At 43.9% G+C, this 17,902-nt stretch overlaps 1 protein-coding gene across 2 annotated transcripts; it reads left to right on the top strand.

The window, feature by feature from the left end:
• Nucleotides 1-2,470: 2,470 nt before the first annotated feature.
• SERPINE2 (serpin family E member 2) lies at nt 2,471-12,972 on the top strand. 2 transcript variants are annotated; one of them, XM_009286668.2, is made up of 9 exons: nt 2,488-2,743; nt 3,951-4,070; nt 5,254-5,481; nt 6,564-6,761; nt 9,291-9,489; nt 9,636-9,736; nt 10,747-10,833; nt 11,379-11,462; nt 12,291-12,972. In XM_009286668.2, the coding sequence occupies exons 1-9, from the start codon at nt 2,488-2,490 to the stop codon at nt 12,326-12,328; spliced, it is 1,311 nt and encodes a 436-aa protein (XP_009284943.1). In that variant the 3' UTR covers nt 12,329-12,972. The 2 variants fall into 2 exon arrangements, with proteins under 2 accessions (XP_009284944.1, XP_009284943.1); XM_009286669.2 differs by lacking the exon at nt 3,951-4,070 and having other exon boundaries at nt 2,471-2,743; nt 12,291-12,967.
• Nucleotides 12,973-17,902: the final 4,930 nt, after the last annotated feature.

Here is a 17,902-nt window from a genome sequence, read left to right as displayed (position 1 = left end):
CTGTTTGCTGGCTTGTAAGTGCATCTACTAATAGTTGTGGAGGGTGGTTTTTTTGCCAAAGTACTAGGTAAAGGTAAAAGTCTGATTAATATTAGGATTAATAGTTTTTGTTTAAACTGCCCCTTGGGTCTCCGGGTAGGGAGAAGAGATGGTCACCAAACCACCAAAGAAAACCCTTAAACCCAAAACCTAGCTTCTCTTGGAGCGGCAAGCCACACTTGCCTCCTGCAAGGCAGCATTGCCATCGGTGTAGAGCTGCTGCCTGGGAGAGAGGGAAGCCTTCCCCCTAAGAACAAAACCAGAGATTTCAGGTGGTTTGTGCTAGTATCGAAGAACACTTAAGAATAGTCATTAACATTTTTAATGCTAGTATCGAAGAACACTTAAGAATAGTCCTTAACGTTTTTAATAAAAAAAAAAAAATACAAGTTCACTTTCCCTGCAGGCTGCTGGTCCTCCCCACGACTGCTTCCTGCTGTAGCCAGTGGTGTGGGATGCAGGACAAATCTAGGAAGTGACTCACGTAACCTGCTTTGGGGGGGTCAGATGGCGTTTGGGTTTTCCTCCTGCAGGTCTCAGCTGCAGCCGGCCAAATCCAGTCTAGTTTTCAGACTAAGCTTGAGTAGTGCCAGTTGATGGCTGGTATGGAGCTCCTTTGGAAGTGTACTTCAGTGACTCCCAAAACTGCTTGGGGGATTGGTAGGTTGATGGGAGAGACTTAATTAGTGGGCGGGCTGTTAATCTGCTTTGTAGGACAGCCTTTTCACTTTTTCTTGCATAACTTAAATCAGTCCGACAGATTCCTCTGGTCACAGCTATACTAACAGTTGGGTTGGGGGGAGAAAGATGTCTCAACTCCTGCGTTATTTCATGTTCAGCATTTGGTTTATTCTGTGCTGCAACAGCAAACTTTGACAAAGCCAATTCTGTCCCCTGAAATGGTGTAGAAGAAAGTGGAAATGCTGTATTTGTTACTTTCAAGTGTTTTAGCACAGTTAAAGTACATGCTATTAAAAGATGATTAAATTAATCTGTACAAACACCAGCTGGTTTTCTGGTAATCAAGTGCTCCAGCATAGTTTGAACTTGGCAGCGTAGGTAGGCTGTGCAATGGCAGAGCTCCTTGGTGCAGTACGCCCTTTCGCGTGAGTGGGAAGCGGCTGCGAATAACGCCTCAGCCGAAACACGCTCCCCGCCTGAATGCGGCGTCTCTGGCCTCCGGCTCGGGGGCTGCTGGAGCCAGAAGAGCAAGTGTGCAGTGCTGAGCAGAGGGCTCAAGGGGAGGAGAGACCTATTTTTGGTTTTTGCATGTGGTATGCAAATGGCATTTCAATCAGTTGTATACCTCCTGCAGCCTGAGTAGCCTTCGGTGAACTGGGGAACTAGTTGACTCCTCAGCGTGTTAGAGAGACTAACACCTAAGTGTGCTCTTGGAGCACCAAAGTCAGCTCAGCGGGGGAACAGGCTCGCTTGTTGGTCTGCAAATGGAAGTCAGGACTCTTGAACTGTGCAACTGAAACGTCTTAAAATAAAAATGTTGTGATTGAACTTCTGAAAGGTGAGCAGAGAACCTAATTTCATGAAATAGGAGATTATTGCATGACTATTCCTCTAAGTACCTGCTTGCCCTAACAAAAAAGGGATTGAATACACTTCCATGAGGAGGCAATACAGCCTAGTAGTTACAGTACCTATTGTTTAAGATTTGGGCTTGGTTCCCTAAGCAGTTGCTGAGAGGTCCTGGACAAACTGTTGCAGGCTGCTTGTGCCTAATGCTTGTTAGGTGTTAGATCTGCAGATGAAGAGTGGCCCATTTGGAATGTGAACTTCCTTCTGTACTCATTAGCCGCTGGATTTTCTTAAATGGAAAAGTACAGGCTAAAATCCAAACTTAACCTTGCATTTTAAAATCTAAGTCTTCCTCTAGATTCCCATCATGGAAAATGCTAGTTATGCAGCTAACTCTTATTCTAGGCAGGTGTAAATTCCCACAACAGAAGGTCTGTTTGCATATGTATACGTGCTTCTGTTCGCTGCAGAAAATGATCTGTAAATTGTACTGTGCATCACATCTTAGTGGGCGAGGACCATACCACAAGGCTGCTTAGCACTAATTTATCCTAAAGGGCAGTTTAAATAGAATGCCAAGACTCCATTTAACTGAAACACAAAACTAACTGAACTTGTGTGTGGCAGGAGGTTGTCTCCCAGCTTGGTGGCTTTTGTCATGTGTTATAGTCACTGATACCTAGCTATTTTATGGTTATGTCTGCTTCTGAAAACCCTTAGACCTAAAATACTGGTAGCAGTAAAATGCAGGTGTGAGTCCCATTGCCAGAGCTCTGTGAATGGTGTGTGGAGCATGTGCAAGACTTGCCTGCTCTTTAGGTAAATAAGAATTTAAGTTGAAAGTAAAAATGCTGTACTTGTGAAAGCTGACGTAACTTTCCCCTCCTGTTCTCTTACAGGTATCTCCAACCAGAAATCATGAACTGGCACTTTCCACTTCTCTTTGTACTTGGGACTTTAACATCTGTATGTTCCCAGTTCAGTTTTTATCCTCTGGAGGAACTTAGCTCTGATGTTGGAATCCAGGTCTTCAATCAGATAGTGAAAGCTAAGCCTCAGGACAATGTTGTTGTTTCTCCTCATGGGATTGCATCAGTCCTGGGGGTGTTGCAGCTGGGTGCTGATGGCAAGACAAAGAAGCAGCTGACAACTATGATGAGATACAGTGTAAATGGTCAGTGATTCCTAAGGTGTTTTTCAGTGTGTTTTGTCAGAATCTTCATGCTGTTTTGAGATGGCTTTCAAAGTGTGGTAGATTGCATCATACACCAATTAACTCTGTTTACCAAAGCACAAAATGGACACCCTTGAAGTTAATTGGCAATTTGAGTATGGACATGTACATATACTTGAACTGGCTTATAAGCAGTTTTGTTAATGACTTCAGGGCCCTGGTTAGAACTGCCTTCGTCCTTGCAAAATTGATTTTTTTTCCAGAACAGCATGGATGGCGGTCCAGGGCCAGCGCTATGCAGGAAGGCTGCAGTGCCCCATTTCAGGCTGTACTGAACAGCCCTTAATGTGCCACTCTTTAGATAACCGGGCAAGAGAGTATTTCTCGTCACCACATTGAAAGCAATGCAAACTCTAACCATACAATTGATACTTTCACTTTGATGCTCTTCGGTTTTGTTCATTTGTGTTTCTGCTGTCAGGATCCCTGACTCTGTAGTTCTTGTAGTGCCCTCTTCTTGAAACAGCCATTTCTGCTTGTCTCTGTGCCTGACACTGCATGCATCTGTGTTTATATTCCTCTGCCAACGTCTGCCCCTCGAGAGGGTGTAGGCTGAAGGTTCTTGCTGCTTTACTTTGCATGCTGAGTATTTTTGTGAGTGTTTGCCAGCAAGACTTAACATCTTAGTGCCGGCATTCTGCCTTCCTTCCAGGAATAGAAAACCCTCCAAGAGGTAAGTGCACATTTAAATCTTGAGCAGTATTGTCATATAACGTGTTGTTCTGTCTTCATTTGCTTTGCTGTTTTGGTTCTGGGTTTAAAGTACAGCAAAATGACTTGTCAGCTTACAATCTAAATGTTGTAGATGGAAATCTCTTCATGGGATAATCAACTTTAGGAACATTTGAATGCTCAAAATATAAGTACTTGCAAAAATTTTGAAGCATTATGTCAGCTGGCTTTATTTGGCCTGCAGACTTTCAAATCCTAACTGTGAGACACAGAGGTTCTCAAACTCCTTAGAAGGTAGCCAGTACCTTGCTACAGAGACTTGTTATGGGATGCTACCTATCTCTGCACAGATCTCCTCTGCTCTCGTTCATGATTGCCTTACAGTCCTTTGGCAACTACGGCAACTGCTTCTTTGGAAAGGTAATAGTTGGAAAGTATTTTAATTTATCTTTAGCTGTCTTTTAATGCAATTTAGCAGCTGGAAGCAAAGAGGAGAGCCAGCATCATGAGACCAGCCAGCTCTCCCCGGACCACCAGCAAGTGCTCCGTGGACCACCAGTGGTCCACAGAATACAGTTTGAGAACCTCTGTTATGGTATGTTCTCCAAAAGAATTTGCCCATAATATTGGAGAGTGAACATGTAGAAATTCATACAAACGGGACTGCTAAAGCATTCACGATACATGAAACAGCAAAGCCATCTGAGGCTTTTTCTTACATGCAGCTAAGAGAATAACTCTGAACTAATTTATTCCCTTCATATCTCTTATCTCAAGTTTGTCTACATAAGGAAGCAGTCTGGAAATGTTTCTGCCTAAATTGTGTTGGGAAACAGAGGGAGCCCATTAATAAGTGCTGTAAAAACAGCCGCCCAAGGATCCTGTTCAGTGTAATGGTTGAACATGAAGTTGCTTGCCTGGCAATAGCTTCCCTGTGTAGACAAGCACTCATTCATAAGCCATAACAACGGGGAGAACTGGGTATGGTGAACATAGCAGTTCTTCTGTGCTGCCATATGCCTTCTCTCGTATACAGTGAAGGAGCTAGCAAGCACTCAATACAAGCTGCTTTCAGGTCCTAAGGATCTTGACTGTAAGCACTGGAACCTACTGCTTTCCCCCTTTCCTTTTTTTAAAGGCACACTCATGCGTTAAGGGATTGATTCCTGCTTGTAGCTGACTTAGGCCAGGACCTAGTCTTTAAGGAAACTAAGACTTGAACCTTATTATAGAAATCTTGACAGCTTCCTTTATTCTCCAGTAAATGGAAAGGAAGGATGGTGAGAAGACAACTTTTGCTTTGTACTCTGAGGTTCAAGACCACCTGCGTAATCCTGCAGACCTGTTGGCTCTGAGTGAGCAGGCTGAGCCCTTGACTTTCTTTGTCACTGTCACAGAACTGACAGGCGACCTGGGCTTATACGATGTGAAATACACTTTTGGAACAGTCTGTCCTGTGGAAGAGTGTGGTTAGTAGCTCCATGCTGAGACTTGAACCTCAATATTATCTCCAGCACTGTCTGCAGCATTCTGAGCAGATGGCTAGAGGGGCAGCAAGCATCACAGTGAAGGTCATGTTTTTGCTGGGAAACAGTAGCATTCTTCAGATGAGAGATCAGAAATGGCTATTTTGGAAGCCCTCTCAGAATGCCTGCTTTGGTCTCCTTTTCTAGTTCAGCACTTAATGTCTGACCTTTCATGTCATTAATAGTTGCATATAAAGTAACTGTTTGTTCATCATCTTATTCTAAATTAAACTTGCTGTTCTTTCCAACTAGGAGTTGGTAAAGCGTTAAAGAAGATAAACAGGCTCATAGTCTCAAAAAAGAATAAAGACATTGTTACAATTGCTAATGCAGTGTTTGCAAAGAGTGGCTTTAAAATGGAAGTGCCTTTTGTTACAAGGAACAAAGAGGTGTTTCAGTGCAGTGTCAAGAGCGTGGACTTTGAGGACCCAAATGCAGCATGTGATTCCATCAACCAGTGGGTGAAAAATGAAACAAGGGGTGAGTATTGGCGAGTGCTTTTTGTGCACGGCAGGGTGGTATCTGAGACCTCTCAGGTTCGGATGGAAATGGTGTGGAAAGGTGGGGAGGTAGAAAAAGCTCTGCCTTGCAGCTGAAAACTGTCTTTAAGCTGGCATTAGTGTGATGTTTTAGAGCTGGTGGGCCAGAAATCTGCAGTCTCACTGCCCCAGCAGATGTGCCCGTCTGGTGGCCTTGAGGGATGTGTATAGTGTGTGTGTCCATCTGCCCATGGGATCGGGGGAGCTTCTACTGTTCTTTGCCTTCATACAACTGGTGAGAAATCCAAGCAGAGTTCTCCTGGAGCCATGCTTTCTCAAATGTGAAAGATGCTTTCAAGCAACTCGGACGTTTGACTCAGTAAATCAGGCTTGTGGAAAGCTGTAGAGCAGTTCAGCTTTTGCTCTTGCTGCCCTAAACCCTTGCAAGATATGGCCACGTTCTTAAGAGTCATGTTTAGTGGAGGATTTTTTAATTAACCCTGCCTTGACAGAACTCCTCATGGTTCAAGCCTCTTGGCATCTAGTTGTCAAGCTTATATATGCTAAAGCCAGAGATCATGTTTTGCAACATATTTATAGTCTAGGTGAACCACATGTTTGGTATCTCTTGGAGTTAAAACCAGTGCCTCCTGGATGTGAGGAGTGTGTTAATGATGTTAGATGGGGTATTTGTGAAATGAGGCCGTCAAATTCTTTCTCTACCACATCACCAGTTTTGCATAGCCATGTTGCAAGCAGTGTGTGAATGGGGACGTGCTTCAGCTGAAACTATTATCACTGTAACGTAGTCTTAGATCTGCTCGCATGCTGGAAAGGGTAAGGCCCTGTTAGTTACAACATCAATCTATCAATTAGCAAGATAGGTTTGCTTTCTAATTATCCCAAAGGTTTACTTTTTGACAAAGAATACCGTTGCCTTTACGAACCTCAGATGTATTGCCCCATGAGGAGCTGGCACACTCACAGATCAAGAGGCCTAAAGTAGTATGTGCTTCAGGTTCTTAATGAACAGTGGACCGGCATTATGACAGCAAATACTCAGACTTTCTTTATTTCTTCTAGGTATGATCGATCAGGTTGTAGCTCCAGATGATATTGATGGCAGTTTGACCAGACTGGTTCTAGTAAATGCTGTGTATTTCAAGGGCTTATGGAAATCACGATTTCGACCTGAAAATACAAAGAAACGTCCATTTTATGGCGCTGATGGGAAGACCTACCAAGTTCCTATGCTGTCCCAATTATCGATCTTCCGCTGCGGTAAGCTCAGTGACTCCCACTACCACCAGCAATGGTTGTAAAATTTGCTCTTTTCCTTCAAACTAAAACAAGAGTTTGCTGTACACGTGGTGTTCAGTGGTATTGCTTATTGTAGCTGCTGTAGGAGGCTTTGCGTTACAGAAGTATTTCACGCTGCTGAGGTATGGATGAGCTTGCTGTGCAAGGTATTTAACAGTTGCTTAAGACTGAATACTCTGTCAAAGTACTTGCCTTATCCTGTTGTCTTTAAAAAAGAAAATCTGAAGTACCCAAGCTGAGAACTTTGCATGTTACTTCAGCTTTGCAGTAAGAAGAAATCTGTATTTTTTTAAGGGGTGAGAGTAAAGGAAAACTACGGACAGCAACAGAACCCTGAGGTTTATCTGGTGATGAGCTGTGTATGGAAGAAAGATTGGAGTAGAATCAATCTATATTTTACTGTATAATAAAGAAATGAGACTTGCACAGTGCCCAGTCTCGTGGGAGCCGGAGGAGCACAGGGTTATGTTGGCTGTCTCTCTCAAGGTGTGAAACTGCTCTTCAAATTCAAATTGAGTCCCAAGTGAAAAGAAGTTCAGCAGGTTCAGCCAGACTTCCATCAGAGACTCTCAGAGCTGACATAGGCAGCTCGATGGGACTGACAACATACTTCAGAGCTTCAGCATTGCAGCGCTATGGGGATTTTATTGGTCAAAGTAAGATTGAAGCTTTGATAGAAGAATGTCTTCTGTTGCGTCCTTCCAAGAAGAGAGCAGTGCTGCCTGGAACTTGCTTCCATGTGTGCTAAATACAGTCTGAGAAACAGGCTGGAGAATACAGCTTGCTATAAATCCAAAAACCAAGACCCACTGTGCTTTTAAATGCCTAGTTTTACTGTCAGTGGTGCTCAACTAGTATTAGTAGATTTGTGTTGAAGTAAACAGCTGTAACTTTCTGTCCCAAACCCACGTGTTGGAGCAGAGGTAATGTAATACTCTGAGATAACTGCTGAAAGTGTGAGTTGGGGGAGGTGGGGAAGCGTACTGCAGTGTATGCTACTTATCTGTGGAGTTTGAAAGAAGTTCTTAACTTAAGACGGGCTTTAGCAAGAGTATTATCTTAAAGGCTTTTGACTTTTGATTCTGATACTGGTTAACAACTCCATTATGTTGGCCTATGTTTAAGCTAGAAAAGCTATTGAGGCTAGAAAGGAACAGGAGAAATACTGCCGAGTTAAGACTCACTTTAGGTTGGGTATCTCTGGACATCCTAACACAGGGCTTCTATCTTACTTATTGCTTGCAAAGGGATCTTTGAAATTTCTTAAGCATCTTAAATCCCATCAGTTGAAGATGAAATCCCCTCCTGTTTGATATGCCTCAGCAGTCATGATAGTAGCACGTAGCAGAACAGGATAGTAGTACTTTGCTGTTGGACAGTTTACCTTTTGTTACTGTTCTGTAGCTGACTTATGCACCCAGTATTTTGATCTGTAGGCCCTAGTCTGAGAACCACTGTCATAATAAAAGGAAATAATCAAACTGCCAAGCTTGACACAATTCCTGTAAAACAAGTGCAATACTACCAGTTTTCTAGCAACATGAGCTCAGTCAAGGCAGGTTGCATGGCCCTGGCAGCAGGATTAAATTTCTAATGAAGATGTCTATTTTCAGCTTAGGCTGACAAGTGCAGGCTTATATGAAGAAAGGGGAAAGAAAATAAGATCTTACTGCTATCCAAAAACTTTCCCAGAAACCTGTCTGTAGTTAAACTGACAAGTTTTCACTTGAAACTCCTATAAAAAGCATTTGCTTCCCAGTCACATGCCAGAAATCCCACAGTAACCAAAGGGAACTCGGAGGAGGAGAGGGTTGCTCAAAGACAGTCTTCCCGGCACTTGCTGTAACTCGGAGGCGTTGCTATCTCACTCCTCCTCATCTAATTGGCCTCCTGCACTGCTGCGAAGTGGCTGCTCTCCACTCCCTTGAGGGACTTAAGACTGCTTCCTAATGAGATACTTCATTTTCTTGCTTAGTAAGGAAATCCAACAGACTACTTCAAACAGGAGCTCTTCCAGTAACTCTTGGAGGAAAAAGGGCTTTGTCTACAAGATCTCTTCAGTTTGGAAAGATAGTCTGCTGCTTTTTCTTGCTTGTTGTTTCTCAGTGCTCAGTTGGTTCTGGTACAGCTGAGATCTGGAGTAGAGATCCAGCTGAGTCACAGACCTGGTGACTTCCAATGTAGCTGGCTTGCCGCTCTGGGCTGATGAGGTTTGTCTGGGAAACAGTGTGCATATCGAACTCAAATGAGTATTTGCTTCATGGTGTGATCCTGCCTGTGCTTTTTGTCAAAGCAGCATCTGTACAGAGCCCGTGCCACTTTTGAAGGGTTGCCTAGCAGGAAGGCAGGCAGTCTGTGACTTTTTAGAGTCAGTTTTAAGATGTGGGCAAAGCTTTTCTAACGGACTCTTACAGCAGTAGGTGTCTAAAGGTAAAATAGAGATTTAAGGCTGTAAGAATCATGGCTCATTAGCTTTGCTTGTTTTTTTAGGCACTACAAGTACTCCAAATGAGCTGTGGTATAATATCATTGAATTGCCGTACCACGGTGAAATGATAAGCATGTTGATTGCTCTGCCTACCGAAAGCACAACGCCGCTCTCTGCTATCATTCCCCACATCAGCACAAAAACAATAGGAAGCTGGATGACAACCATGGTAGCAAAACGAGTGCAGGTTATTTTACCTAAGTAAGTACTAATATAATCCATTTCCCCTTCAGGGAATGTTTTTTGGGGTCATATATGTACATCGCCTCCGATATGGGAGAATTAGAGTGCTTAAGGCAACTTTCCTGCACAATACCGATGCATTCTTCTTTCTTTGTTCCAACTAGATTTACAGCAGTAGCAGAAACAGACTTAAAGGACCCTCTGAAAGCACTTGGTATTACAGATATGTTTGACCAGTCAAAGGCAAACTTTGCAAAAATAACAAGTAAGTTGTTTTTTTTGGAATCCGTGGTGGTCCTTATTCATAGTTTCTGGCGCTGAATAAAGCACTGTTTTACCAATGCAGTTGTCTGTTTTGTCTTGGGTAAGTGTTACCATGACATTGGAGCAAGTTCTATTTTGTAGCCAGCCAAGCATGGCTGCTTGCTTCTATTGAACGCTGCAGTGGCTTTTTTTCCCCCTTGTCTTGCATTACAGCAGTAAATCATGTTGGTCAGCTTCTTAAGATTTGATATTACAACCTGAGGGTCTCAAGCATTGTCTAAAAATCTATGGCAGGACTTCTAACAATACCATACCTTAGACTGTAACAAATACTGCAACTGCAGTATTTAACTTTCCCTCAAGTATGTGTTTAATGACTTTTTCTTGAGCTGTAGGAAAGCTCAAGGACTAAATTCCCAGTTTAAGGGACTGGACCAAACCACAGCTGTAAATATTACTATCTGAAAATGGGGTGTAGATGTTTTTGAACTCATGGCTCTAAAATGTCATCTTACTTCTGTTCTCTGCTTCCATTAAACTCCTGATTGGCTTCTACAGAGACATCTAACAAAAAAGCCTGCCTTGTGCTGGCTTAATTTGAAAACAAATTCCTGTGTTTCATTGAAAGCAAGGTGTCTTGCTAAGTGCTTTTTTCCCCCTGACATCGAGATAAATGAGTGTAACTCAAACTCAGATAGCATTTTTTAGTCATTTGTTTAATTAAAACTAAAAATGCAAGTGAACACTGCTAACTTAAACCATTAAATAAGAAAACCTAGTAAATGGGGAGGAGGGAGGAGTAAGATAGGTTATTCCCTGTTTTTTGTAATTATTAACTTAGTGACTGTATTCAAAGACCAGTAGTGTCCTTCACTGCCACTTCAGGATTTTAGCGGGATTGTAGCGGCTTTTATTATTCTTAGCCATGCTATCATAGCTGCTAGCTACAAGGTACTTCAGGACTCCTGCAGTTAGTTTTACTGAAAGTGCTGTTCCCCTTGGGTTTTTCAGGAACAGAGGGTCTCCACGTATCTCATGTTCTGCAAAAGACAAAAATTGAAGTTAGCGAAGATGGAACCAAAGCTTCTGCAGCAACAAGTAAGCAACTGTGCTGATAACTGTCAGACTCGGGAAAACTGTATTAGAAGGCTATACCGCTAAGCAAAGGTAGCCCACTTTGAGACCATTGCAGGAATGTGCTCTGACTTCAGATCAGTTGATGAATTTTATGTAACTTCTCAGGAGAATCCCAGCTTGCCAATACTGATCAGACCATTGGTGTACCCGAAGAAATATAAACAGGCTTACTTCTCTAGAAGCGTCTTCTAATAGCTAACGCTTTGGCCACCAATGTAATGTTCCTGGCTATCCAGGTGGCAAAGAGGACTAAGCTACTCCGTCCTTTGGGTGACAGCCCAAGACTTCCTTCCAGCTTTGTGGGTCTTGTGTTGTCTTTTTAGTACGGTTCCTAGAAGAATAACATGCGACCTGTGCGGCTTTAAATGTCCATGTTGGTAGGTTTTAGGCATTTAACTCTGCCTGCGCAAGCTTCTAGTATACACTGGGAAACTTCACTTTGATAGAGTATATAACGTGTTGTGGTACTTGCTTTGTCTAACTTTAAACCTTATCTTTCTTGCAAGCTGCAATTTTAATAGCCAGGTCATCCCCTCCTTGGTTCATAGTAGACAGGCCGTTCGTATTCTTCATCCGGCACAATCCTACAGGTAAGCAGCATTTGTATGAACTTTTTTTGCTTAGAAGTTGAACATCAGCTATGCGATCGAGACAAAAGAAGTCTGGAGCTACTGAGTAACTATTGCTAAAAAAAAAATCCTGCAAGTATATTTTTATGCCTTTTAATATTAGATTATTTTTTTTGGAATACAACTTGGCAGCCAACACTTGTATTTTTTCCTGTTCCAAGTTAACAGAAACAAGCATGGCAGGTTCATGGGTACAAAAGAACAGTCTTTAATACTCATGGTTCCCCTGAGTGGAAAGGAAATAACTCTGTTACTGATAGTGAATTGGTGAATAGGGCCCAGCTTTCTGACGGACAGTAAAATAGCGCTAGGGCAAAGGCTAGAACAGGGGCTTCGGGGATCTAGGGTGTTGCCCCAGCCTGCTGTGAACAGAAGCGAGTGTTCAAACATGGTGATCGTGGTTTCTTTGCAGTATGGGTTGACTCTCCTAGAGCAGAGCTGCCCCAGTTGCTTTGAATAACTTACCTACTTCTTGCAGTGACATGTGGATGATAGATATGCTAGTTAGTAGGGAACATGATGCAGCTGCCAGCACCGGGAGAAGAGTAGGCTCCTGGCAGCAGTCCGCATCCTGAGACTCCACAGAGCATCAACAGAACTGTGTGTCTCTAGAAACAGGAGCTGGCCACCTATCTAAACATACGCATCCCTGGGCTCACAAACTTGAGGGAGGGTAGACAAGACTGTGACGAGGTGGCTCGGCTGCGCTCTGTGGACTTTATGCTTTCATGGAAAATTTTAACTGTATTTACAGACTATGGTAATCCTTGTTTTCGTTTCATCCCTCAGGTACAATCTTGTTTATGGGACAAATAAACAAACCTTGAATGTGGAAAAGACTTTCTTCAAGAAGTAAACACTCATGTGACACACCCCTGTTCTGTTAAATATTTTGTACGCTACTCTCTGACTTCACTCAAGAGCTAGTTTTAACCACTGACTAGGTTTTGAAACAGGAGTCGACGTAGTTCTGGCTTTGTGGGGGAAAATACAGGTTGAAAACTACAGTATCTCTTCAAAATGTCTAAAAGATTCTCTAAACTACTGAATGGTTACCTATGCTAACAAACTTACGAGCTTTTTCTGTATCTACTAAGAATTTTATGTATGGCTTTTGTGAGAGGATTTTAACAAAGAATGATAAATGTTTCTATTAATGTTGGTTTCTTCTTGTGTGTGGAAAAGGTCTAATTTTGTAGATGCTGCCTATCAAGATTACTTTTTGGTTCTTGAGTATCTTGGTACCTGGATATTCTTGGTAGAAATAGATTAAAAGTTCTAGCAATTTTTATTTTATATAGTGCATGTATCACTGAGAGTTTTAAAACTAATGTGGTGTTAGATACACATCGCATTGTCCTGTCTTACTGTAATGTAAACTTGTCATTGCTAGTATACACTTTCTATTGGATTTAAATTTTATATTTGTTTTTGTACAAAGGAAAAAATAAAACTGCATTATGAACAGTCAGTGTTGTGGATCATGGATGTGCTGATGGGTATTTGGGTACAGAGCCCTGCGAAGTACTTGTTTGAGACTTCCTTCTGAGGAAGGTGAAAGAAGGGTGGTTTTGTGAGGGTTTTTTTGTTGTGTGGTTGTTTTTGTGGGTTTTGTTGTGTGGTTGGTTTGGTTTTTGTGGGGTTTTTTTTACTGCCTGCTGCTGACTGCCTCTTCTGCTGAAGTCATTCTGCTGTGGATGAATTATCCACAGGTTCAGTATATGAAGAGCAAGCTCTTTGTATTTGCTATGCCCAAGTTAGTGCTAAAACTGCCATGTGAGGACATCTCAATGCACCTTCGGAGCCTTTCCTCCTGCTCCCTATGGTGTAGGTTATATGCACATATGCATGTCTTCAGCCCCTTGCAGGACTCGCCAGAGTGCAAAACTCTTCAAAAGATAAGCAGTAAATCCCTTTGGCTTGTCACAGATGGCTCTTTGTTTGCAAGCGTGTTGTACTGCTCCTGTGGCAACCGAGGGGTTTGGATGGGGAAGGTCCATCTTTGATATTAGCTGCTTCTCTTAAGGGCACATTTGCAGTGAGAGGGGGTTGGCTGATGGATGGTGGTCTGCGGGGAGAAATTCCTGCAGCGTTTGACAGACTCAGCCCTGGTGTAAGTGGATGACTGCTGCGTGTATCCACAAGCTGGAGGATGAATGAGCGTTGAGCCTCCTTGTCAGGTAAGAATACAAGATGAAGTAAAAACGCTTCCAGCAGAAAATACCTGAATGTCTCATGGATGGCCAGTCCTAACCCAGTACAAAACCCAGGATGAGATCTCATAATATACTGCCACAGATAACGCACAGGTACTAACTTAGTAAAGGGGCGGGGAGTAACAAAACAGCTCTATAGGAAGAATGTCTGGCTCTAACTGCTGGCCTCTCTTTTCCTGCTTGAGCCGATTACTGCAAACATCAAGAAGAATAAATCTGGCTCGCTGTCTTTTATGGGGATGTATTAGCTGCCTACCACCAAATCCTCGTAAGCTGGGAGAGAAGCGGTGCTGCAGCATGTTTTCTTGTGGTGCTGCGTGCTGAGGGCTAGGTCTCCCGCGCTCGACTCTAAAAAGGTGAACGGAGAAACTAGCAGGATCTAGTTCTCTTGCTGTCTCACTGAAGAGACAGTGAGCCGTGCAGGCAGGGGGGAAAAAAAACCCGCACCAAACCAAAAAAACTCTAAGCATGTGTCTGATGTAACTAAAGATTCTGGTGCTGAGCAGGAAAGCTCTCCTGGCTAGCCTAGCCAGGCTTGCCTTCAACTCCTTGCATCTCATAGAGGTAAGGAGCAAAAGTAATAACAGAATTGTTACTGAGTTTTGTACAATTACAGTGACACTTGCATTGGTTTGTCTTGCGTCTAGCTTGGCTATGGCTTCTCCTGCAAAAATAGAGAACTGTTGCCTCACAAACTATATAGCTAGGACCTGAGCTGGACTTCAGAAGGCATGATGTGTGTGAGAAGTGACTACTGGGGTGCAAGGTGCCGCCTTAGGGCTCTGGAGCGGTGTGGGATTGTATTTCAGAGTTAACAGTATCGCTATTCTGATATCGAGATAAAATTACCATATGGGAATTAATTTTCCAGTTGCTTCTATTTGATGTTTGTGGTGAGAATTCAAATATTAAGGGGTTGGTGCTCAAACTGAACTCCCATAGGGCACGCACACAGCAGCAGTGTGTGCTCTGTGCAGCAAGCAGGCTTGGAATTAGATTTGGGCAAGGAAAAAAAAAATGCAGTGACATAAGTTTTCAGGTTTGCCTTAGCACAGTTTCTCTGCAAAGAGTTGTTGGTCCCTTCTGTTAGTCCTGAAATAATTTGCAAAATAAGATGATTGCTTAGAGCACTGAACAAAGAGTGACTGTGGGTATTTTTCTTTTTCTCCCAACCAGGCCAAAGCTGGACAACGAAGAGCGTGGCTTGGCAAACGTGAATGGGCTTATTCAGCCTGATGGGGTTGGGACTACCTGCCCAAGCTGAGCTCTGGGCAAACTGATGGGGAATGTCACACGTAGCAGCTACTTGGGAGCTTCAAGGTTCTGCAGTGCATGGGTGAAATACCTCACCGCTCAGAAAAAGGGGTTTTTTCAGCTCTGCCACTTCTGACGCTCCTAAGCAGTATTTTTTTTTTTTCAGTGCTGGGAAAGAAAAGTTTGACTAAAGCAGGTTTGAAATAAGATGCTGATGGTATTTGCCTATAAACTGGGTAAAGGAGGTCAGGATGAAGAGAAGTTGAAATAAGAGCCTGGGAAGGAGAGGGTTAGGTTAGCTGCTAAAAACTTCCTTTTTAGCAATGCTGTAAAAACACTGTCTGTGCTCTTCAGTCCTGGGAGTTGATTCATATCAAATTTCCAGTCCTGCTTGACAGAGTAACTAGAGTTCAGCGTGATGTTTTAGTGTTAGGCTTGTGCTTACTGTAGTCTTATTAACCCTTACTGTAGCAGTCTGTTAGCTGCTCTTGAAAGGCTTTGGGGAATCTGGCTGCAATCTGCAGAGGTTGTCTGTTAATTTTTTTAACCTCTGGCTCCAGGAATATCGAGCCTAAGGTGAATGCTTATGCTGCTTGGGTCTGCTTCGATCGATTCCTCCTTTACTCCCAACTGCTTCACGGTTGAACTTTTGTCTTCGCTGCACGGAAAAGCCCAGGTGGTTTTGGGTCCCTGAGCCCTGCGTCGCAGGCAGCCCTGCACCCTGCTTGAGGGCAGGAGGAGGGCTGGGGGGGAACAGAGGCAGTGAGACTGAATGTGGAAAGCTCATAACTTAGTGATGGATCAGTAACTTCAAGCAGGAGCGTAACTCTCTGCAGAATTGCAGCTTGGACGATCTCATTCTCTATCTGCTGTTACTGGCTGCTTTCCCTAGGCATGCCTCAGTTTCTCCATCTTTAAAAGTGGAGGTAACACCTCCTTCGTAAACTTCTGAGGTGGAAAGCCCAGAGAGACTGTTTGCTCTTCAGTAATATGAGACTGAAGCCCTGGGCTGGGAACGATCATGGAAAATGCTTGTGGTTACAATTGCTTTAGCCTAGAGACTAAGTAGGGAGGAAGGGTTTGGTAAAACTCGCCGTATGTTTCCTGAGCCAGATTTGTAATGAAGAAAGTGGTTATTCATGAAGTAATTAACAGGAAAAATAACAGGCTATTAATCTGCTAAACTGTGTCTCAACTTTTGTTTTCATAACTTCAGAGAGCTCTAAAAAGGCTGCTTTTCTTTTACGACTTCCACATTTCATTAACACCTTGTAGTTTTCAAATCTTGTTTGCTGGACAGGGTGGGGAGGGGCCAGATCCTCAGCCCATGTAAAGGGATAACTGCTGTTCATCTCTTGGCATCACACCGAATTCCCTGTCGGCAGCCCTCTTCTGACAGCAGCTTCTCCTTTTAAAAACATGGCTGTGTTGCCTCCAAGCAGCAGAACAGGTTAATAAAGATGAAAAAGAGAAAGAAATTCAAATACCTCTGTGTAAGCAATGTTCTAAAAACTCTCCCTTGTGCTTCAAAGAAAGAGAAAGCCCTTTAGCTTAGCCCCATCAATTTAAACCGTGTGTATTTATTAGTAATGCTGCTACTACCTGTAGTGGTTGAAACCTGTCTAACACTAATAATTTCCATTATTACTGTGGTGCCAGGAGGCTGTGATAGTCTCCTGTGCTGGATGTGACACCCAAGAGGAGACAAGCCCCTACCAAAGGCAGTAGGGGAACCTGAAGGTAGAAGGAATGGAGGGTGATGCAGTCCGCCCTCCTCCCCGGGGAGGCTGGTGCTGAAGCTGATGGCAGCATGCGGATCTCCTTCCTCCTCCTCCTTTGCTAGGCTTGCTGCTATGGCCAAGTGGGCACTGTTCGCTTACCAGATGACAATTTTCTGTGAGGTCTTGACTAATGATGCTTTTTGTGTGCTGCAGGGATGTGGAGTCATGTCAGGTGGACGCTGCTAGTTTATGGTTACACAGCCATCTTGGCGCTGCGCTGCCTTCAGTCCTCTCTGTCCTTCAGATCACGCTGAAGTGCCCAGGGATGCCGTTTTTGCTTTCAAGGCCATGGTGGGGATAACTGTCACAGTCTGGAAGATTGGACCCTGTCTGGGATGTACGTGCATTAACACGCTGACATTTCCATTCCAACGTACCTCCAAATGCACGATTAGCCCTGAGCCAAAGATTACCTTGCCCAAGCCTTTCCTGGCTGCTAAGCCCATGGCATCTCCCTTGAATATTGGATCTGGGCTCCTGATGCACCAAGTTCCCTGTAATTAAGTGTACCAGCTCCTGAAGGGTGTTTGTGCAATAGAGGGAGTGAATCAGATGCTTTTCCTTTGGGGCACCGAGCACCCGGAACCCGTGGCCATTGCTTAATTATACTGGCTGTGAGCCACCCTGCCCTAGACCAAAGGGCTGGGTATGTCTCCTCGGTTCACAGGCAGTGTTTGTTTCACTTCCAGACTAATTTGCCCTGGCTGGTTTGGGATCTGAAGAGGTGGTGGAGAGTGGGGAAGGCAGCGCTGTATCTGACCAACCCGGGCCCTTCCACCTTCCCGAAACGGCTGAGGCGAGGACGCTGCTGCCATCGGCCTGTTCCGAGGCCTCGCTGGTAGGTGCGTGCCCGTGGGCAGCACAGACCCGTGTCACCCCCGGACCTTCCTGCAGAACGCCCCTCGCCCTGGCTGCCGTCCTCAGCAGGCATCACGGGGCTTCTGGTGGAGCAGGGGCAGCGCCTCTCCCACCCTCAGTGCTCCTCTTTGTACTTTAAAAAAAACCAAGCCTAAAAAAAAAAATTCTGAGGGGAAATGATGGAATTTGGGTCGGTTTGTTCTGGTTTTTTCCCGTTGGGTGTCCTCTGCTGGGAGCTCTGAAGGATGTCCTCCAAGAACCGGGGCCGAACGGGTGAATTTCCCGCCTCGCT

The sequence above is a fragment of the Aptenodytes forsteri genome, unplaced genomic scaffold (assembly GCF_000699145.1).
Source record: "Aptenodytes forsteri isolate BGI_AS27 unplaced genomic scaffold, ASM69914v1 Scaffold184, whole genome shotgun sequence".
NCBI classification, from domain to species: domain Eukaryota; kingdom Metazoa; phylum Chordata; class Aves; order Sphenisciformes; family Spheniscidae; genus Aptenodytes; species Aptenodytes forsteri.
Note: the sequence above shows the minus strand (reverse complement) of the source record. Positions and strands in the feature narration are given on the sequence as shown.